This window comes from Euprymna scolopes, chromosome 43 (assembly GCF_053919585.1).
Source record: "Euprymna scolopes isolate OS-2025 chromosome 43, ASM5391958v1, whole genome shotgun sequence".
NCBI lineage: Eukaryota > Metazoa > Mollusca > Cephalopoda > Sepiida > Sepiolidae > Euprymna > Euprymna scolopes.
Genome location: NC_136524.1, coordinates 20,917,827 through 20,939,776, shown reverse-complemented (window position 1 = coordinate 20,939,776; position 21,950 = coordinate 20,917,827). Strand labels below are relative to the sequence as shown.

The 21,950-nt window shown below is 30.1% G+C and overlaps 1 protein-coding gene across 8 annotated transcripts in view; it reads right to left on the bottom strand.

Moving 5' to 3' along the window:
- LOC145268225 (neurobeachin-like) overlaps positions 1 to 21,950 on the bottom strand; it is a 607,546-nt gene that overhangs the window by 328,286 nt on the left and 257,310 nt on the right. For all 8 annotated transcript variants that reach the window (XM_080123533.1, XM_080123540.1, XM_080123535.1 and 5 more), the window contains exons 14-15: positions 9,364 to 9,472; positions 3,725 to 3,877 (exon numbers count right to left, since the gene is read on the bottom strand). In XM_080123533.1, coding sequence (XP_079979659.1) covers positions 3,725 to 3,877; positions 9,364 to 9,472 — 262 coding nt within the window. The remainder of the gene's footprint in view (positions 1 to 3,724; positions 3,878 to 9,363; positions 9,473 to 21,950) is intronic.

The following is a 21,950-nucleotide window of genomic DNA, read 5'->3' as shown; positions in this document are numbered from 1 at the left end:
TACTGATGCAATTCTCTATCTATATAAAAGCCAAGTACGTCCAAGGATGGAATACTGCTGCCATATCTGGGCAGGAGCTGCTAAAAACAGCCTATCCTGCCTTGACAGAGTACAAAATAGACTTCGTGGTTTAGTGGGGGGTGACCTTTTCTCTTTCCTGCAACCTCTCTCCCACAGAAGAGATGTTGCGAGCCTATCTTTGTTTTATTGTTATTTCCATGGCAGCTGCTCGTCTGAGCTCCAATCTCTGGCCCCCCCCCTTCGCCAATCTTTTACGAAAAACACCCATCTAACTGAAACCACTGTCAAAAATTTTCCCCACTCTTTATCTGTGCCTAAATCAAAGTGTAGATTCCATGAACAAAGCTTCTTTCTTAGAACTGCATGCCTGTGGAACTCTGTTCCGTCTGCCTGCTTCCCACCTGACTACAACCTGGATGCCTTCAAGTCCAACGTAAACAAATTCCTGATGAACCGCCCCCTTAAGTAGACACTTTATTAAATATCCACACTAACATACTGTACATGCAATAACCCTTATCTCTGAGTGGCTTCCGGGCCTTGATAAGAGGTGAACACCTTGTAAAAAAAATTCACTGGCTGTTAGGTTTGTACACATATGCAATAAACAAATCTACTTCTCTCCTACTGACACTGCCAACCCCCAATTTTTTTTTCTTTTTAGCATTTGCAGGTGGGTATACTGACAATAATTATCACAGTTAAATTTGGGAAAATTATTCCCCCCCCCCTATATTTTGGAGAATTACCTCCATGTTATCACCCCAAACCAACACTAATCACCAGTGTAAGCCAGATTATTTCATTTTGGCCATGGCCGCCAGCGTCTGCAATTGTTCAGGGACAACAGTGGCCACCAACAACAACCGTAGATTACTTTTTTTGTGAGGGGGCAGGCTTCCACAGAGCAACACTGGTTAATGTGTCCTGCTAGTATATATATATATATATATATATATATATATATACATACATATATATATACATATATATATACACACACACACACACACACACAGAAAGAGAGAGATGTATGTGTATTTATATAACAGTGGATATTATGAACAAACCATTGGTTTCATAGATGACTCTCGAAATTAATTCTTATGAATCTAATCAGAAAGAAGTCACTAATCAGCATTTTACTAGAATCTATTTGGAAAGTTGTCTATGAAACATTGATTCATTAATAATATCCTATATGTATTAATTTTAATAAATATTTTGAACTCTTACACTGGTAATTGACCTCTGTAGTCAATTTTCTTTTTTCTCTATATCTGATCCAACACATACAAACATTAAGAAGAATAGGAAGTGACCATTGGATTTACTTTCCGCAGCATTGTAACTCTGGCTTTTATTGTTAGCAGCTTGAATTCAATGTCTGTCATTCGATTCAATGTCTGTTGTTGAATTTAATGTTTGTTGTTCAATTCAATGTTTGTTGTTAAATTCAATGTTTGTTAGGATTTAAAAAAAAAACATGCTGAGAAGTGAAGCGAATGGTGCAATGAAAATTACACTAAAAAGAGAGGGTCATGTTTTTGAATTTCCCACCACAAAAGGGATACAAATTCTTGTCACAGTAGTGCCCTCTAGTGATAAAACTAAATATACCCATGTGAGATAACTCGGATCAAATAAGAAAAGAATATGCAAGATTTTAAGTGCCCAAATTATCTTGTAAGAAATTGGATTTAATACTGTTTTATTACTATATAGATACATATACACATTTATATAGATATCAATATATTAAAAAAAATGAGCTGAATCATTGATTAATTTATTAATTTAAAACGTACCACGATTCCTTGTTGCATAAACAACAAAGTAGAAGCATCAAAGTGTGTCTAACTTCTATCTACTCCCTTCTTCTCATTCTCTTGTCCACTATCACCTCTTTTGAGAGACTAAAACTTCAATCAAGGGGAACTAATTCTTGTCTGTTTCAGGCGGAGTTACCTCCTCCTTTTTATCTCGTATGTCAATTTCGTGTGTATTGAGTAAGACTAATGGCAGGCACAAACAGAGAGATGACTTTGAAACTCAGGTAAATGAAGATGGAGATATATTACTTCTATCCGTGATAGTTGTGATACTCTCAAGTAATATTGGACTGAGATTGATAGATGTAATTTGTATCATTCTATGCGCTGTCTTCTTCTAAACAAAATGTCTACATCAGGTCATCTGGATATTCCTCATTTCTTCCATTACTTTCTGTTATTCATGTGCTACACACATCTTTTGGCCAAGATCAAAGTGTAGTATCTGTTCTTCAGGTGTCGCACTTCCATTTCTTGTTCTCTTTCGGTGGAGGATCAGTCCTTCACGACTGAGACACTTTTTTATTTTTGTACCTTTTCTCCACGTTAAAAAACGACCCTGGTGTCTAACTCTGTCCCGTGGGGAGGCATAGTAAATAGGTACACATATATGCACACATATTTTTCTTCGGGCATGATATTTTGCAAAACATTAATAGTTACAATATGGGTTTCTATCAGTTGTTTTGTTTATTTTTTTATTTTTGATTAAGAGGTTTGTCATGACAAGCTGACATGAATATACTTCACTCTATAAGTAAACCCTGACCAAATATTCAAAATAACAGTGTTTGAAACTCAAAATAAGATCTTTTGACACTGGCTCATATGAGGTATTAGACGCACCTTCGCTTATTAATGTTATCTCACTCAAGTAACAGCTCGAAGCTGGATACTCCACCAGACCAGACTAATTTTTGTCCTGGTTGTTTGGTCGATTTGTTTTACAACATATCAATCCTCATTGGTTTATTTAATGTTGAATTCAGTCATTTTGGTAAAATGTCTTTATGCTTCAAGTTCTTTATATCTTCAAATATTTACTCATGGTGTTTAGTTTGGTTGTTTTGTAGAGGAAAATTGTTTTTGTTTTTAACTTTGCAAAACATGATTGAGTTTTGCAAAAGGAAAGGGAAAAAAGCAATAATATCAATTGTTTGGTGCATTTTAGGTTAAGGAAGCCGATATCCTCTGACAGCCTGATCTGCTGGTACAAAATATTGTCCTGTAATCCAGCAAGACCAAGCAAAGAAAACAATAACGATACATAAAAATAAAGTAGCCGATCAGGGAACAAAAGATTAATATTCTTTACTGTTTTACTAACTCCAAGCAAGTGCTTATTCAGAATTAAAATTATTTTTAAAAACTAAATTACAGAAAAATCTTTGATGCTTGTATCCATCATGGAATGAAGATATATTCCAAAAATCACGTAAATTTATCAAGCATTTTTTTTTTTTTATATGTATAGAAAGTCGTTTTTTTAAGATTTTTAGCAATTTTAATTAGAAATTACAAGACTTGTTTTGATAATTCGAATTGAGTTGTCTCCCCCTTCATTTATTAAACATGACTTATCAAAACAATGTCTTGCTTCGTCATAAAATTTGATTTTCTTAGTTTAAAACAAAACCTTCTTGATTAATTTATATGATTTTGGGAATATGACGTCTTCATTCAATGATGAGTACCTACATCAATGTTTTGTTAAAGATTTTTTTAAGAGGGTTAATTCTAAATAAGTACCAGAAGGAGCCCTTTGGTTTCTGAGAGGCTAACTAGACTGAAAAAAAACAAAAAATATAAAAACCAGATTTTTTTGGATTTTTTTTTGTACATAATAAATAAGAAACTGAAAATGATCTTACCTCCACAGAGGCATATATCCAAAGGCCTGGGTTGAAGAGAATGTGGTCAAAAAGATGTTTGAGCAAAGTTCCTCCTGACGGTAATTTGACTAAATACTGTGTGAGTTTCAAAAAACTCTCCAAGACGCCAACAGTTATATGTTCTCTGGATGACTGAAATAATTAATAATATAATGAGCATGGAACAGTTTTTTGAAGCATCTTTCGAATTTTATATTTGAAAATCAAATATAAAGCTGTTAAATGCCACTGATCGGATACAAATATGTTTTATTAATTTAAAAGATATTTTTAACTTTGGTGTTAAATTATTTTAGTAGATTTTTCAATGATTAAAAAAAAATCTCTTTTGGGTACATAGCATTATAGGAGCTGTTAAGATATCGCATTTTTTATGCCTGGTTTGAACTCAAATTTTGCATAACCTCACCTTGAAATAAAATTCTAATTTATTTTTTAAAGTGTTGAGAATAATGCAATTTTAATTCAATGTTATTATCACTGGCAGAAATTTTTTAATTGCTTTTCTTTGCTTTATTTTTTGCGCATAAAATATTTTTTTAATTTGATATTATACAAAAAAAATTATTTTTGACATAAAAATTAAGCTTTGAACACTTATTTTAAATCAAAAACATGTTTTAATAAAATTTAAAAGCAAAAAGGGAGAAAAAAAAGAAGTTAAAATAAACTAGTCAATAATTTAATAGTAAATGTAGTATAAAAAAAAAATAAAAAAATAAAAAAATTGAATCACCATGAAAAATTACTTATAAAAATGCAAATCTTTAAAGATATTTGTATGTATAAAATTTGTTCCTGAACTAATTAACTGATAATTATCAAATTTGGAAGACAGCTTCTAGATGTAAGGGATCCAAATATTGTCTATATTTAGTTTAATTTAGTTTTATGCAAAAGGAGGGAAAAAGATAGTGGAAGCCCTTTGTGAAAATTTAGATGACTCAGATATTTGTGAAATTTTAATAATACCTATTAGACATCAATTAATAAATATTTCAGAATTTTCAGTTTCTGAAATTAAAAATACTATTCAAGCAAAGCAATAGATTAATAGCTGTTTGAACTCTACACTGCCAGAAACTACAGTTAAGAGACAACTTTAAATAATAATAACACAAATAATACTGAACATTCAAGTCACCTAAATTCAGCAGCTGTCCTAAAAAATGTTTTTTTTTTTTAAGTCCACAAGCTCGTTTTGGCCAATCATAAATTAATGTTAGTCAGATTCCAGAGGAGCTGAATATACCAAAAGCCAGTGAATCCAATATTTCGCATAAAAGAAAGCTGTGATCAATGTCAACACTACATTTGCTCACAGTCAATCAAAAACAAACATTATGCCAATGATTTAGAGCATTCTTTGCAACCATTGCAATACAACAGAAAGAAATGTTGGAGTCAATATATGACAACAGATGAAGCATGAATCACTGATTTCACTTTGCAGTCAGCTGAGTGGAAAGCAGTAGGTAAAAGCCATTTACAGCAACAAAAGATGCAAACATCAGCAGACAAAGTTTTGGCCGCCATATTTCAAGATATGTATTGAATTTTGTTTATTGATTACCATCAATAGAGAATATTATATATCATTAGAAGGAAGAAATCATGAGAAAAAACGTCAGTGCTATTTCACTAAGACAATGCCCCATGTCACAAGTTGATTGAAACAATGGCAAAACTACATGAATTGAGTTTGACTTGTTTCTATATTTAATCTATTCATCAGATATGAAACAAAATTGCTACTGTCTGCTTGCAAACCTCAAAAGAATGCTCAAGGATAAGTTGCTTTATTAGTTACTAGCCTTGGTGCCCGGGTGGTAGTAGGCAGGCAGGCTCGGACCCATACCGCGAAGGAGAAAAAGAATGTGAAAAAAAAAAAACGTGACGTCTTTGCTGTTGCGCCCATCACCAAACTGGAAGTGGCAACTGTTTAAGTTAAGGCTAAGCAATTAAAAAGAGGGGATGACTTTTGAAAATATAAGCAAAAAAAAAGCGACCCTTCCCTGTAGAAAAGTGTCTAGTTCAGAGTGAAGGAATTAATATTTTTAGTCAATTTTTCAATATTTGTCATTTGAAAGGTCGAGCCTCAAAACGATACGGATCTCATGAAAATCCGTTGCCTCTGTCAAAATTTTTAGGTGGACATATAAACAGGCTCGAACCCATAACACAAAAGTAGAAATGAAAGTGAAAGAAAACCTGACATATTACCGCTACGCCATGATGCAACAGGAAGTGAAAAGCGTTCAAATTTAGCGATATCAATCAAAAAGTTGACTTGTAGAAATGGATAGTTAAGTGAATTAACTTTGGCTTACTTTTTCAAACTGTAGGTCAGTTTCTGCTGTATCTGTTTCCCCACAATGTTGGGGAAAACCAGCTCTCCCCCCCGCCCCCACTAAAAGGGGGTGTCCAAATGAATAGCAATTGTCTGATATGAAAGGTTTCCCCCACATTGATCAAAGCTGCCTTTCTGGACATCTTGGGCGGAAGGCCAGGAGGCTTGTGACTTCGCTTCGATTATTTTCGCTTTTATACAAAAAAGACAAACAAACACCGGAAATCAGGGATGTTTTTAAAACTTGATCAAAATAAAGATAGAAACGACGTCTATTTTCGAATCTAAGATATTATAATCTAGGGAGCATAATGGAAAGTTCTCCAAAATAGTAACCCTGTTGAGAAGCTTGACGAAAAAAGCCTTTCACGGATATACACAAATGTGCCCGCCCATTTTGCCTTTCATATCATAGACTAGTGGGGGTGTCCGGCATTGCCCGGTTGTTTTGGAGGTGTAAAAGGAAAAAAAAAGTTCTGGTAGGAAGGTAGGCTCGAACCCGAAGCTTTGACATGAAGGTGGAAAAGAAAGGGGGGGAAAAAAAAGACTGGTATCTTACCTGCTCGGCCACGAAGGGAGAGGAATGAAAAGCGTTTTAATTTAATGATTAAAAAGTAAAATGACAGGTGAGTGAAACATCACAACATATGGGGAAACTTAACTTTGGCTGCAAGCCAGTATCTGCGTTTACCCCAAGATGTTGGGGAAAACCTCCTCATAGATAGGGGAGTGTCAAAATGAATAACAATTGTCTGATATGATGGGTTTTGGCCGCATTGATCAAACCCCATTGCTTTCTGGACGTTCCAAGCACGAGTGTCAGGTAAGTTCATTTTGCTATGGGTTCAGTTTTGCTTACATACGGAAAAGCCAAATAAACATGTGGAGACTAAGAAATACTGCGAAAATAACATGTAAAAGCCAAATAAACATGTGGAGACTAAGAAATACTGCGAAAATAACATGTAAAAGCCAAATAAACATGTGGAGACTAAGAAATACTGCGAAAATAACATGTAAAAGTCGCCCAAATTGAAGATACACTCAAGCTCATTTCGTAAATCTTAGATATGTAGCATATAAAAAGTTTTAAGAATGAGTGACCCCCACCGAGCGCGCCCCACCCCAAAAGCTTTTGTCAGGCATACACAAAAAATGCACAAATACACACACATTTTCGCTTTTATATTATAGATATCAAACATAATTTAAACATAAGTGGCAAAAAAAAGGTAAATAAATGAATAGGTAAAAGTTGTCAATAGTGTTGGAAATTATTTTAATAGTCCAAAAGAATTTAACCATTTTTAACTATGTATTGTATGTAGTTCTCTCACAATTATATAATACTCCTAGACTAAAAAAACAGGAGGATGCATATATTTGCTCTGACTATTCCCCCTCCCCCCAACACACACTTTACCTATCCTGAAATCTTTTCACTTGAGTGGTTTACTTGACTTTTGTTAGTGGTCATTGTCTCCAGCACCCACCAAAGACAACATCCAAACGACTTCTATTCATAGGGGTTATATCTGGAGCTTATCTATAAAAATGACTTTTCCCCACAAAGATCGATCCCAGCATGACTTTCCCATTAAATGAGGCACTTACTTTTTCAAACAAAGAGAATATCTCTTAGGTGGTCTGATTCTGGTTAGAGAAATGTTTACAATATATGTATACAGATACAGAAAATTTAGACACTGCCATACACATTATGTATAAAATATATACACGTCCATGCACATATACATATATATAAAAATAAAAAAGTATCTAACTAAATAGGTTATGTAGAAAACACCAAAGGCAGTCAGTACATGATATTTTAAGATCAAGGTTTAGAGACACAACCATACCAAAGCATTAATAGTGAAAATTTATCTCTATGGTCTTTATTAAAAAAAGAGTGGATGGGAGAAGTTAGATTGTCTTTATAAATCTTATTATTTAACCGGGTCTCAAATTATAAATTCCAATGATTCAATGTTAAACCAAAAGTAGTTTTTTTTTTTTTAAGTTTCTGAAACTAAATATTCGGTCCAAATGAATCGGTATTTTAAACCAAAAACGGAGGTATAACTTTCCTACAGATGTGTAAAAACTCAAAGTAACTCTGAAATGAGTTACTTCTCTTGCTCTCTCAGATTTTGACCAGATGATATGTATTTTTACAATCATATATACTTCTCCCATTTTATATAGAAACCATTGGTACTCTAATTACCGTTTAATTTTTTTTTTTTTTTAATTTTTACTACATTACAATTTAGGTTCATTTAAATTACAAGTAAAATTTTTATTTTAAAACTTGAAGATAATTATTAAAACAAACTTTGCTTGATTAAAAGATTTGTCTTTGTGAAGCGGACTGATATTTTGAATATTGTTACACTTTTTTTTTCTCCTTTATTCAGACTTAGGTGCTGCATTGCAATCATTTTTTGTTTTAATCTATTTTTCCATAAGATAAAAATAGTTTATTTCTCCTTAGTTAGTATGTTTCTAAATATAAAATTGATAAAAATAATAGTGATAGTCATCTGTAACTTAACAATAAGAAAAAAGAAAACAAAAGAAAATAACTAGCAGGAGCTAAACTTATCTCCTCGAAGGTCAAGGTCAAATAAAAAGTTATGGGTGAAATTAAATGGAAACAATTAACTGACATTATTACAGAGATGTAATATCTGCATGTGAAAAAAATAATTAACAGTAAAACAAGGCTAAAAGTAAGAAGGAAAATCAAATTTAGTTTTTTTCTTTAATGTGTAGACACAATGGTCTAGAAAGAAAATGGCCGTAGAGTTTGAGTTTTATGTGAAAACTGAAAGAAATCCTTATTCCCCATAAAAATTATAAAGATTTTGTAAGGAATGGTAATTTCACTCAAAAAAAAAAAAAAAAAAAAAAAAAAAAAGAAAAGAAAGAAAAGAAAACAAAAGAGTTTTTTCATATTGAACAACAAAATCCATCTTTTGAACTTTGGCTTCTTAAACCATCAATTGACTACAAATAACAATTCAATATGCATGGTAAATTACCTCCAAGAATTGGCTATTAACTGACACTTTGTAATATCTTGAATCATTTTGAAATTGTCAGCCAGCCTTATGACAAGTTGGAGTATTGTTATTTCTTTAGCCTGCATGAAATTGTCATAAAAAATATTTACAAGACTTGTTTAATACATTTTAAGAATTCAGCGGCCATTTTATTTCAAAGCTATTGTATTTACATATTACCATTTTTTTATTGTAATTACCTTTTCTAACAAATAACTGATGACAAGAAAACCTTTACTTTGAAGTAGTTCCTCTTGTATTGATGATGAGCTCTCCAAAAGATCACACAACAGACCCATCAAATTTGCACTGGAAGGATAAACAAAGCATAAATAAGATCAAATTTAATATACATGATCACAACAAATTAAACTAAACAAATATATAAATAGAATTATATTTTATTTTTGTTTTATACCCACAACTATAAAATAAAATAAACAAAAAGAAAAATTTTAAATTTATATCTGAAGTGTTTGAATGTAAAATGCTATGAACGCCATATTGAAAATGACTAATCTATCATGATAAAAAGTTTTGCAGACAAACACTGGATCACACTGAAAAATCATGTTTTATATAATATTATCGTAAGCTTTTAGTTAAAGATTAGATTCAACATATTCGTTCTTTCATTGCTTAATGACTGAATTTAAGTCAATTGGATTTATCGTGTTTTGCATTCAAACTCTTCATAAGTATATTGGTTAAATTTGTTTTTATATGTATCTTTTTATGTAGTTTTTATATTTAAAACTATATTTTTAGTTATGTATATTTTCATTAAATACACTTGTATATGTTTGATATATATATATATATATATATATATATATATATATATATATATATATTCATTTGCTTTATGTTTTGTATGAAGTTGTATGGGAGTGGGAGATAAAGTTCATTAGAGTTGATTATTGGAGATGTATATTGGTAAAGTGACTTTATTTTCCTATTTCAGTTAAGTAAATTGAATGCAAATAAAATAAAAGAAGGGGGTTAATCAAGAATGGACAGTATAACTGTTTTTATTATCATTATTATTTATTGGAAGAGGTGGACGAGAAATGTTGATAACAGGATTTAGAGACAACTGTCAATAAAAAAAACTTACAATATATATATATATATATATATATATATATATATATATATAGATATAGATATAGATATATATATGTATATGTAACTCTTGGTTCGTTTGTAATTAATAGTCTAAATAACCACTGGATGGATGGCTTCCACATTTTGGTATAATATGTCTACTGTACCCATGCATGTTTTTATATATCTCTTTTTAATTATAACATTATACTTAATTTTTCTATAATAAATAGGTGGTTTTCTTTGTACTGATGGGCCATTTTTTTTATTTGGGGACAATTATTTCACACCGCGTGCCATCATGTGACATCACTAAACGGAACTTTTATATACCAAAGTGACTTTTTGTTTAAAAATGGAATTATTTCTCTTTCGTTAATATATATATATTTTTCTAATATTTCGTGTTTTATATATATAAAGTACAATTGTTGAATGTTATTCTCTTGATTATATTTGTTTGGGAGAAGCACAATTAAAAAAAAAAAAGATTAAAACGGAGCGAAATTTAAATTTCCATTCCATTTTTACAACAATCCAGCGCGTACTTTGCAAGTTTTATCGGAAGTTAACGAGCAACCCATAAAAATCTGGTAACTGAGTTTCAAATCTGCTTAAAATATTGTAAAAAAATAAATAAATAAATAAAAATAAAAAATAGAACCTCTCCCTAATATACTGGCAATAATTTGGTTCCGTCTTTCCCTTGAGTGTTCGAATAAGAGGGATTCATTTACTAGGATTTGTATTAGAAGCTGAGCAAAATTATTTAATTGTTGAATTTTTTGAATTTTGGTTAAATTTGTTAGTTTGCAATCGCTAAAAGTCCACACAAAATTTGAACAAAAGATAAAATTAAAAAGAATGGTACTCATGCAGAATTTAACCCCCCCCCACACACACACACCGGATTCCAATTAGTTTAGGGTTCAACCGGGCATCATGGTGACCGAATTCAGCAGAGCGTTGTCCAAATGTTTAAACACTAAACCAACATTTTATTTATTTTTTTGCAGAATTAATGATGGGAGTATTTTTTCTGTTTATTTTCTTAACATCTGTTGACCAAAAAAATAATTTGTACAGTCTCTTGAAAAAAAAAAAAAATCAAACTTTTCTCTACTTTCACTTAACTATTTAGTGTTCATATAAAGCATTCATCTTTTCTTTTTATAATAAAAATTTGGGGTACTCCTTGGGCGTTGAGTTCCATGGCGACCAGCATAAACAACACGCGTCGCTCCAAGCGCACATAACACTTTTTTATTTACTAATGTTGTCGTAGTAACTAAACGATTATCTGTCACATTATTTTGAAAAAAAGTTTTACTCTTTATGAATATTAAAAGAAAAATTACTAAACATTTATTAATAATGCCTCACTTTTAAAGACATTTGTTTTTAAATTTCTTAAATGACGACTTTTATCGACTTTTTTTTAATAGCACTTGCGGATGGGTATGCTGACATTTGTTTTAATTTCTTTTTAAATGACTTTTTATCGACTTTCTTTTTTTTAATAGCATTTGTGGATGGGTAAAAAAAAAAAAAAAAATAACTAAACCATTTACTGATAATTCTCACTTTTACAAATATTTTTAACAAATAAATGTTATCAAAGTCAAGATACCGAGAAATTGTCAGTAAATGGCTTAGTTATTTTTTTCGTTTTTTACCCATCCCCAAATGCTATTAAAATAAAAGTCGATAAAAGTCGTCATTTAAAAAGAAATTTAAAAACAAATGTCTGTAAAAGTGAGGCGTTATTAATAAATGTTTAGTAATTTTTCTTTTAATATTCATAAAGAGTAAAACTTTTTTTCAAAATAAATAATGTGAAAAATAATCGTTTAGTTACTACGACAACGTCAGTAAATAAAAAAGTGTTACGTGCGCTTGCGTCAGAAATGGAGCGATGCATATTTTTTTTATGCTGGTTGCCATGGAACTCAACGCCCAAGGAGTACCAAATTCTGTTTTCAAAAAGACACGTTTACTACCAACTTTCTTTAAAAAATGTAAGTTTTCCTGAAAAAAAAAAAAAAACTTTCACCAAACAATTTATGGCAAAAATAGCGACCCATAAAAATCTGGGGTGCTTCTACACTTTATTGCCGAAATTGGAGACGCCATTTTTTTTTTTCACGCACTTGCTATCCAAATCTAGGGGAGACATCATTATATGGCCGAACGATTGCTTCCGGAAAGGGAAAGAATAAATTTACCAAAATTAACATTTATTACTTCCGGAAACGTTAAATTAAACTAAAATTATCATTTATTACTTCCAGAAACTTGGTAAACCGATATTACTGGAGAAAATGAGTCTTGACAATTCCAAAAAATGTCTAAAATTATTTATTTGTTCGAAAAAAACAAAAACAAAACAAAACAAAAAAACTATTTTATAAAAGTCCAATGTTGCTTTAAAAGTAAATAAAGAAAGTGAAAGAGAACATATATCCGTAATTGTTTAATTGGAAATGTTTCGATTTAATCGATGAGAACGGGAAAGTTTTTCATGGAACAATTTTTTTTTTTTTTATTAAAAACAGAAAATTAAAATGAAATATTTATAATAGTTTAACCTGGGCGAGCGCCATTTGAAAACCAAAACAAAACCAAAAAATTTATTAGTTGTTTTTTTTTGTTTGTTGATTTTTTCCTTTCTGTGTTTTTTTTTTTTTTTTTTTTTCGAACAAATAATTTTTAATAGTTTTTTGAATTGTCAAGATTCATTTTCTCCAGTAATATCGGAAGTAATAAATGATAATTTTAGTTTAAGGGAATAATAAATGTTAATTTTGGTAAATTTATTTAGTTTAATTTATCGTTTCCAGAAGTAATAAATGTAAATTTTGGTAAATTTATTCTTTCCCTTTCCGGAAGCAATCGTTCGGCCATATAATGATGTCTCCCCTAGATTTGGATAGCAAGTGCGTGAAAAAAAAATGGCGTCTCCAATTTCGGCAATAAAGTGTAGAAGCACCAAATCTGCTAGCTGAGTGACAAATCTGCTTAAAATATTGAAAGAAAGTAAAAAAAGAATAGAAACTCTAGATGTATCAGAAATTTGGAGGAATTTTTGACACCTCTAACAGAAAACTGCGAATAAAATATAAAAAAAACTCGTAATTTCTCTTTTTAAAGTGAGTTGTTTATTTTCTATATGGAATATACTTTCAAAATAAACTATTAAAGTTGTTTAAAAAATAATAGAAATGTTATTTTTTATTTTAAAAAAAACAGTGTTTACAAAATGCCCGCGTGCCTTCATGCAGCCATTTTTTTATGTAATAAAATCAATAGAATTTTACGAGTTAAATATTTTTCAATTTTTAAACTTTAAAAATCTATAAAAAAATTTTCTATTGGTTCAATTTTTACGATATTTTCAGGGTCAATGTGAAATTTTATGCTCTTTCCAATAAACTAAATATAATATTTTAGACAAACGTTTTTTTTTTTTTTTTTCAAATTCACACCCCCATTTTGAAATGTTTATTAAAATTTTAATTAATTTATGTGTCAAAGTTTTATATATCACAAATTGAAGATAAAAGATCAATAAAGAAAATATTCCAATTTAAAACAAAAAAAGAATAGATTTTTGGAAATTTACCTGTAAAGTCCAAAGTGTAAAACCTTTTTTTAAAAAAAAAAAACACGTTGATTTTTTTTTAATGAAAGCTCATGTTATGTTTACATCGTCAAGTAAATACCAAATGCTGACGGCAAATTTTTCTATCTCATTGAATGTTTTCTTTTTTTTAGATATTAAAAAAAAAAAATTAGTTGATGAAGAAGTATTAAAATATATCAATCAAAAACTCGTGTATTTCATTAAAAGCATTGTTAAAAAATCGATGAAGCGGATTTTTTGTTCTAGGGGAAAAACTTACAAGTGAATGTGCGTTTCTTTAACTATGGAGGATGAAAAATAGTAATTTTGGTTAACACATGCAATAAAAAAGAGACATTATTTATGCCCTTGGACGAAACCATTCTTCATAAATTTCATTTTAGCAGCAGCTATTTAATGCTTTGCGCAAAACATGTTACAAAAATGCGATTTTCTAGGATCCTCACTTTAAAAAATCCTTTTATTTAAAAAAATACATGGAATTTAAAATATAAATATGGATAAATTCTTAACAATGAAGAATGGAGCTACCCATTAATATTTTTTTTAGGTAAGTGATTTTTTGGCATTTATATATATATATATATATATATATATATACACATACATATATATATATATACATATATTTATAAGCAAGTCAAAATATGTTGATTTTCCTTATATTTTTTTAAAAAGAAAACCGCTTTAAAGAAACAAATATTGCATAATTTGCTATTAAACCTGTTATTTTTTTTAAATTTGGTCTTTGCTCCTTTAATTGAAAAAAAATTAGGGTTTGAATTATATTTTCAAATAGTTATAAGCTTAAAAAAATAATAAGTTGAATTATTAAGGTTCTGATCATCACTTTTAATGGCCACTTTCTGATACACCTATAGATCCTCTCCCTAACATACTGGCAATAATTTGGTTTCGTCCTTCCTTTCAGTGTTTCCAATAAGGGGGATTGATTTACTAGGATTTGTATTAGGAGCTGGGCCTTTATTAAAATTATTTAATTGTTGAATTTGTTGCATTTTGGTTAAATTTGTTAGTTTACTAGCGCTAAAAGCCCACACAAAAATTGAACAAAAGACAAAATTAAAAAGAATGGTACTCATGCAGAATTTAACCCCCCCCCTCCCTGCACCGGATTCCAATTAGTTTAGGGTTCGACCGGCAATCACCGGATTCAGCTGAGCGTTGTTCAAATGTTGAAACACTAAACCAACATTTTATTCATTTTTTTGCAGAATTAATTAATGATGGGAGTATTTTTTCTGTTTATTTTCTTAACATCTATTGACCAAAAAAATTTATACATTCTCTTGAAAAAAAAATCTAACTTTTCTCTACTTTCACCTAACTATTTACAGTGTTCATATAAAACATTCATATTTTCTTTTTATAATAAAAATTCTGCTTTCGAAAAGAAATGTTTACTGCCAACTTTCTTTTAAAAAAGTTCAAGTTTTCCTGAAAAAAAAAAACAAAAAAAAAACTTTCACCTAACAATTTATGGTAAAAAATTCACCTTTTCTTGGGGGGAAAACCCAACTTTTATTGATAAAAAAAATTGCAAAAATAATAAAATAAATAAACAATACAAAATGCAATTTTTTTATGAGGAATGTGTTCCATTTTAACAAACTGAGCCACAGCAACGCATGGCCGGGTACAGCTAGTATATATATATATATATATATATATATATATATATATATATATATATAACTACTTCATTTACTCACATAAATTTAATATACGAAAGTATAGATTTATGCGTAAACTTTAAGTATCTACTTCAAAAGTGCTCAATACGTAGGTAGAGCTAGTTAGTAATTTATAAAATATATATGGCGACTAAATTTTATAAATATTTATAAATTACTATATATATATATATATATATATATATATATATATATATATATATATATATATATATATATATATATACAAGATAGAGCAAATAAAGCAAATTTTAGTCATTCAATAAAATTTTAAAATTTATGACATGAAATGATTAAATTTCAAATCAAAAGATTTTAATTATTCAATGTAAGACAAAGAATACATTTGAAATATTATAACTCTTTATCCTATAGAATTTCAAATGTATTCTTTGTTTTACATAGAATAATTAAAATCTTTTGATTTGAAATTTAACCATTTCACGTCATGAATTTTAAAATTTTATTGAATGACTAAAATTTGATTTTATATATATATATATATATATATATATATATATATATATATATATATATATATATAATAACAATGTGTAGTAATAAATAGTGATGTATAGTGATAAGTAATAAGAATGTACATCTAAACAGAGAATTGTCTGCAAGGACCTGTGGTGTAATAGTAAAATTCAGTTGTAAATAACACCTTTCCTGGGGTTAAAGGTTCAATCCTCAGTATGGGCGATGCTCAAAATACAATTGGCTAATAGAATGAAAGCATGCTACCTCCATGAATTAAATAAAGAGTTCCGTTTAAAATTATGTGTAAATTCCATGGTTCAACAAGACATCCTGAAGAAGATCTGAAGTTACATCAACTGAAACATTGTGAAGATAAAACTCGAAATGAGAGCAGTAATCTGAAGGATCCAAATATGGAAATTCAAGTTTATTAGTTTGTAATTCTATTTCAGATTATGTACATTTTACAATTATTATGTACATTTTTTACAATTATTATGTACAATTATTATGTACAATTATTATGTACATTTTTTACAATTATTATGTACATTTATTACAATTATCATGTACATTTATTACAATTATCATGTACATTTTTTACAATTATCATGTACATTTATTACAATTATTATGTACATTTTTTACAATTATCATGTACATTTATTATGTACATTTATTACAATTATTATGTACATTTTTTACAATTATTATGTACATTTTTTACAATTATTATGTACAATTATTATGTACAATTATTATGTACAGTACATTTTTTACAATTATTATGTACAATTATTATGTACATTTATTACAATTATTATGTACAATTATTATGTACATTTTTTACAATTATTATGTACAATTATTATGTACATTTATTACAATTATTATGTACAATTATTATGTACAATTATTATGTACATTTTTTACAATTATTATGTACATTTTTTACAATTATTATGTACAATTATTATGTACATTTATTACAATTATTATGTACAATTATTATGTACAATTATTATGTACATTTTTTACAATTATTATGTACATTTATTACAATTATTATGTACAATTATGTACAATTATTATGTACATTTTTTACAATTATTATGTACAATTATTATGTACATTTATTACAATTATCATGTACAATTATTATGTACATTATTATGTACATTTTTTACAATTATTATGTACATTTATTATGTACATTTTTTACATTTATTATGTACATTTATTATGTACATTTACAATTTTTTGTAAAAAAACTGTTGCTTTCTTACTATTTGCTCTTTTATTGCATATAAATGCACATACTTTGACGATCATTCCCATCGGTCACATATTCTTGCTGGCATGAAAATATGGTATTCTAATGAATGGACATATACTACACTGACCACTGAGAGGATGGTATCATCATGAACGAACACTACAAAAGAATAGGGAGATAATTCCTGGGAATGCTACACTATCCACTCCTATTAAAAGACATTCTGATTAAATCAACTTTTTTTTCTTTTTTCATTCCTTTAAAAATGTCTAGTCACAAGAACATTACCTTTTATGATTCCTTAGCCTTTTGGCTAAGATCAAAGTGTAATATCTGTTTTACATATTTCTGAAACATTTGAAATTTTACTAACGCTGGAAGTTTTCATGTAAATTACCTCTCTTGAAAATGAAATTAGTTAAATGGAGGAGACCTGTTGCAGACCACCAAACAGTCATCATCATCGTTTGGTGCAACTCTGGCTTTGGGAAGTGTCATGGAGATCTGTCAGTGTTTAATTACGGAGCTGAGCATTGCGTGTTTGTCATCGCAAGTCACAACCCCGTTGAGAAACAGGTCGTTCTTGTTGCACTAAAAAAGGGAAGGTGACACTTCATAATGGCGTTTCTTTTGGTTGTTGTTCAATTCATGAGACACCCATTTATGAAGTTTTCCAATCTCTTTAAAGTGGTTAGAAATTGTTGTGCACATTATGTCTAATTCAGAAGCGATTTTTCAAACAGTTGTGCATAGATTGCCTTGAAATAAGGCTCTTAATTGATCGTTGTCAACATTCAATAGTCAACCACTACAGTCATCTTCAAGACTCTTGTTGCACCACAAAATTTCTTAAACTACCATTGTGCTGTGCATTCAGTAGTGGTTCCTAGGCCAAACGCTTTGTTGATATCACGAGTTGCTTCAGCAGCTTTTTGCCCCAGCTTGAATTGAAATAAGAAAATTGTGTGGATTTACTTTCTTCCATCTTGTATTCAACATTCTGAAAAGAAGACAATTGTTTAAAAACGATTGTAATAAAAACGATTAGATAGAGTGAAAAACGCTCTTTAAAATGATATATAAAGTAAAGGTATTATAAGGAAAAATTATTTGAAAATGCATCATTTGAAATCAAAATTTAAAATTCCACAAGATCTTTCTTGTCAACCTAATAATTTCAATAACAGTACGATTGACAAAACGACGATTGTGTATGTAGGAGAAAATTTGGCAATAGAAATTAGAAATGTACATTACGAAATATTAATTCATTACAAACTTAAAAAATATTCAAATGAAGAATATTGAAATTTGTTTGAGTGTGTTTGGTGATTAATATGATATTCTTATATCATTAGAATTAAGGGTAAATGTTAGCTTATGCTACAACAGAACACCAACCATTTTAATTTGGTTTTTAGGGGTATTCGAGGTTGCTGACAACGAATCTGATAATCAAACCCGCCGCAAATTTAATGTTTGCATGGTATGAACCCCTGGACCTTAGAACTATTTTGCGCCATTTTACTGTGTTCGGTAGTGTTTTTCTTACATGATACATTCACATGTGAACGGGCATAGTGAAGTGTCTTATCACACCCCAGGGGAATCTTTAGGCGGCCAATTGAAATAAGAAAGTTTAAAAAAAAAAAAAATATGTGGTTCATTTTTTTTTTGTCTTACATAGTTTTTAATACTTTTTAATTGATCTAAAAAATAAAGTTTTCACGAGCCGTTTACAAAAATATTTTTATGTCTTGATCTTTTTTTGGAGGGGGGGGGGTAGAACTTGTGTAGTTTAACAGGTGCTTCTGCAGTTTAATAAACCATTTTTCCGTAAGTAACGCACTGACATTTACCGAATAGAATACCGTTTAACATTTCACCAAAATTCTATTTACACTGGGGAAGGGCCGCTGCCACCTCGGCACCACCCCTGACCCCCCCCCCCACGCCTCCTCCCCAATGTTAACAGAATTTTTTTGTGAAATGTTAAACGGTAACTCAGCAAATGTCTGCGCATTACTTACGAAAAAACAGTTAATTAAACTGCAGAAGCACCTGTTAAACTACACAAGTTGTATAATTGAATACTCCCCCCTAAAAAATGAATGAAAAACATAAAAATATGTTTGGTGCTTATGTTTTTGTAAACCGCTCATGAAAACTTTATTCTTTTAGATCAATTAAAATGCATAAAAAACTATGCAAGACAAACAAAAAAAATGAACCACATATTTTTTATTTAAACTTTCTTATTTCAAATGGCTGCTTAAAGATTCCTCTTTAAGCAGCCATTTGTTAATAAAATTACTTTTTAATTAGTGTTAATAAAACACTTCACTATGCCTGTTCGCAGACGAATATATCATGTAAGAAAAACACTACCAAAGGCGATGAAATGAAGCAAAATAGTCCCACGGTCCAAGAGTTCATACAATGCAAACGGTAAATTTGTGACGAGTTTGATTATCAGATTCATTGTCAGCACCATCGAATACCTCTAAAAAAAAACAAAAAAACAAACAAATTAGAGTGGTCAGTGCTTTGTTGTACCTATTTACTATGCCTCCCCACGGGACAGAGTTAGACACCAGGGTCGTTTTTTAACGTGGAGAAAAGGTCAGTGCTTTGTTGTAGCCTAAGGTAACATTTACCGAATTAAGTTAACATTTTATGTTATTATATAGGATTTTTAAAAAGTTCATATTAGTATTTATACATATATTTTTTATTTTAATAGATAATCAATTACTAGTAATTTTATAAAATGTAAAAAATAAGATAATAAAGAGGTACTATGGGAATGGGGCAATACAGGATAGGGTGTGGAATCTTCCAGCTAGTCTCAAGATCAGATGCTTTTAATCATTTATCTCTTAGTCTGTCTGTCCATTCTAATTTTTTCTCAGAAACTACTGAGCTGATTTGGCTAAAATTTTGTATGTACCATTATTATAATAAAATGGAGCAAATTAAGTATTATGGTATCCATTTGATGCACAGTTAGTGATTAATAGAGATTAGTATTCAATGCAAAAATGAGCATAAATTTAACCATATTCAGCCACCAATTTGGCATAAAGCACTCATTCTAAGTCAATGGACTATAACTTTTGCTTGTTTTTAACAGACTAAAAAGTTTAACTATTGCTATATAGCTTTATCTGAAAGAATATAACTGTGTATGTGTGTGCGCTTGCATGCAATATCTGCTGTCTTATTCCAACTATTTTGATCCTAAGAAGTTGAGTGTTTTGTGCTATAAAAACAGAACGTAAGGCAACTGCTGTTTGAAATGTGTTTAATGATAAGAGATTGCTGGTTCCTTATCCTGTTCCCATAGAAATCAGCTGTTATTAAAAAAAATCAGCTAAAAATAGAATTCGGAAAGATTGTGCTGCTTGTTTTGAAAAATTCTAAAATAAACAGGAAGGCTACAAGTTAAACAGATATTTTCCCAGTTAAATGAACACATATATTTTTTAACTGTTAAATAATGGAATTAAATTGTGCAAGCTAATATGTCAAACAGCTTATACAGCATCATCATCATATTCGGTTTAACATCTGTTTTGCATGCTGGCATGTTTTGAACAGCTTTTAGAAATTGACTGCCAAACTAACCTATCTCTGGCCAGGTTTTTATTTATCCCACTTTAATACTGCATCATCATCATCTTTGTTTTGGTTTAACATGTTTTACATGAGGTCATGTGTTTGCCTGCTTTTAGAAACTGACTTCCAAGCTCACCTATCTCTGGCCAGGTTTTATCTATCCATCTTCCTCTCCAATTCATCGTTACCATTTTCTCCGACATTTTCCTTGGCCTTCCTCTGTGAATTAATTCTACCATCTTATATGTACTACATCTGCCAATCCAAGCATTCTCATCAATTCTTCTTCTTCTTCGGTTTAATCTTTGTTTTAAATGCTGGCATATGTTGGACAGCTTTTAGAAACTGACTTCCAAAATAACCTATCTCTGGCCAGGCCTTTATTTATCCCACTTTCTCTAAAGTTTATCACTTCACTTCCATTCATATTTTCTATTGTCCTTTCTCCACTAACTGTCCTACATCTACTAACTCAAGAACTCTCATCCATTCTTTCAATGTGACCATACCATCAAGGACTCCTGTTCTACACACATCTCCTTTTACTGTCCAGATTTAATCTTCCTCTGAGGTCATCAGATCTAACCCCATCTTTAAAACTTACATTACATATTCAACGTATCATCCTCATTATTTCTTTCCATGCAAAGCATACCATCAACTGTTGCTCTTTTGTCCTTAAACAGTAGTTCTTCAAAAAATCTCTATATTATTCAAAGTGTGTGTGTGTGTGTGTGTGCGCGTGCGTGTGTGCGTGCGTGTGTGTGATTACATTTTCATCCCAAACAAGGCATAGTGCCACTTTGATGTAGGAGGCTATTGTTAGGGCCATAAGTTGCAGGGATACTATGTAGGGAGTTGAGCAGCAAGATGTCTGTTCACATTACACTTGAACTTCTGCATGTCAGTACAGTTTGGGAAGCAGGAAACCGGAAGGGAATTCCAGAG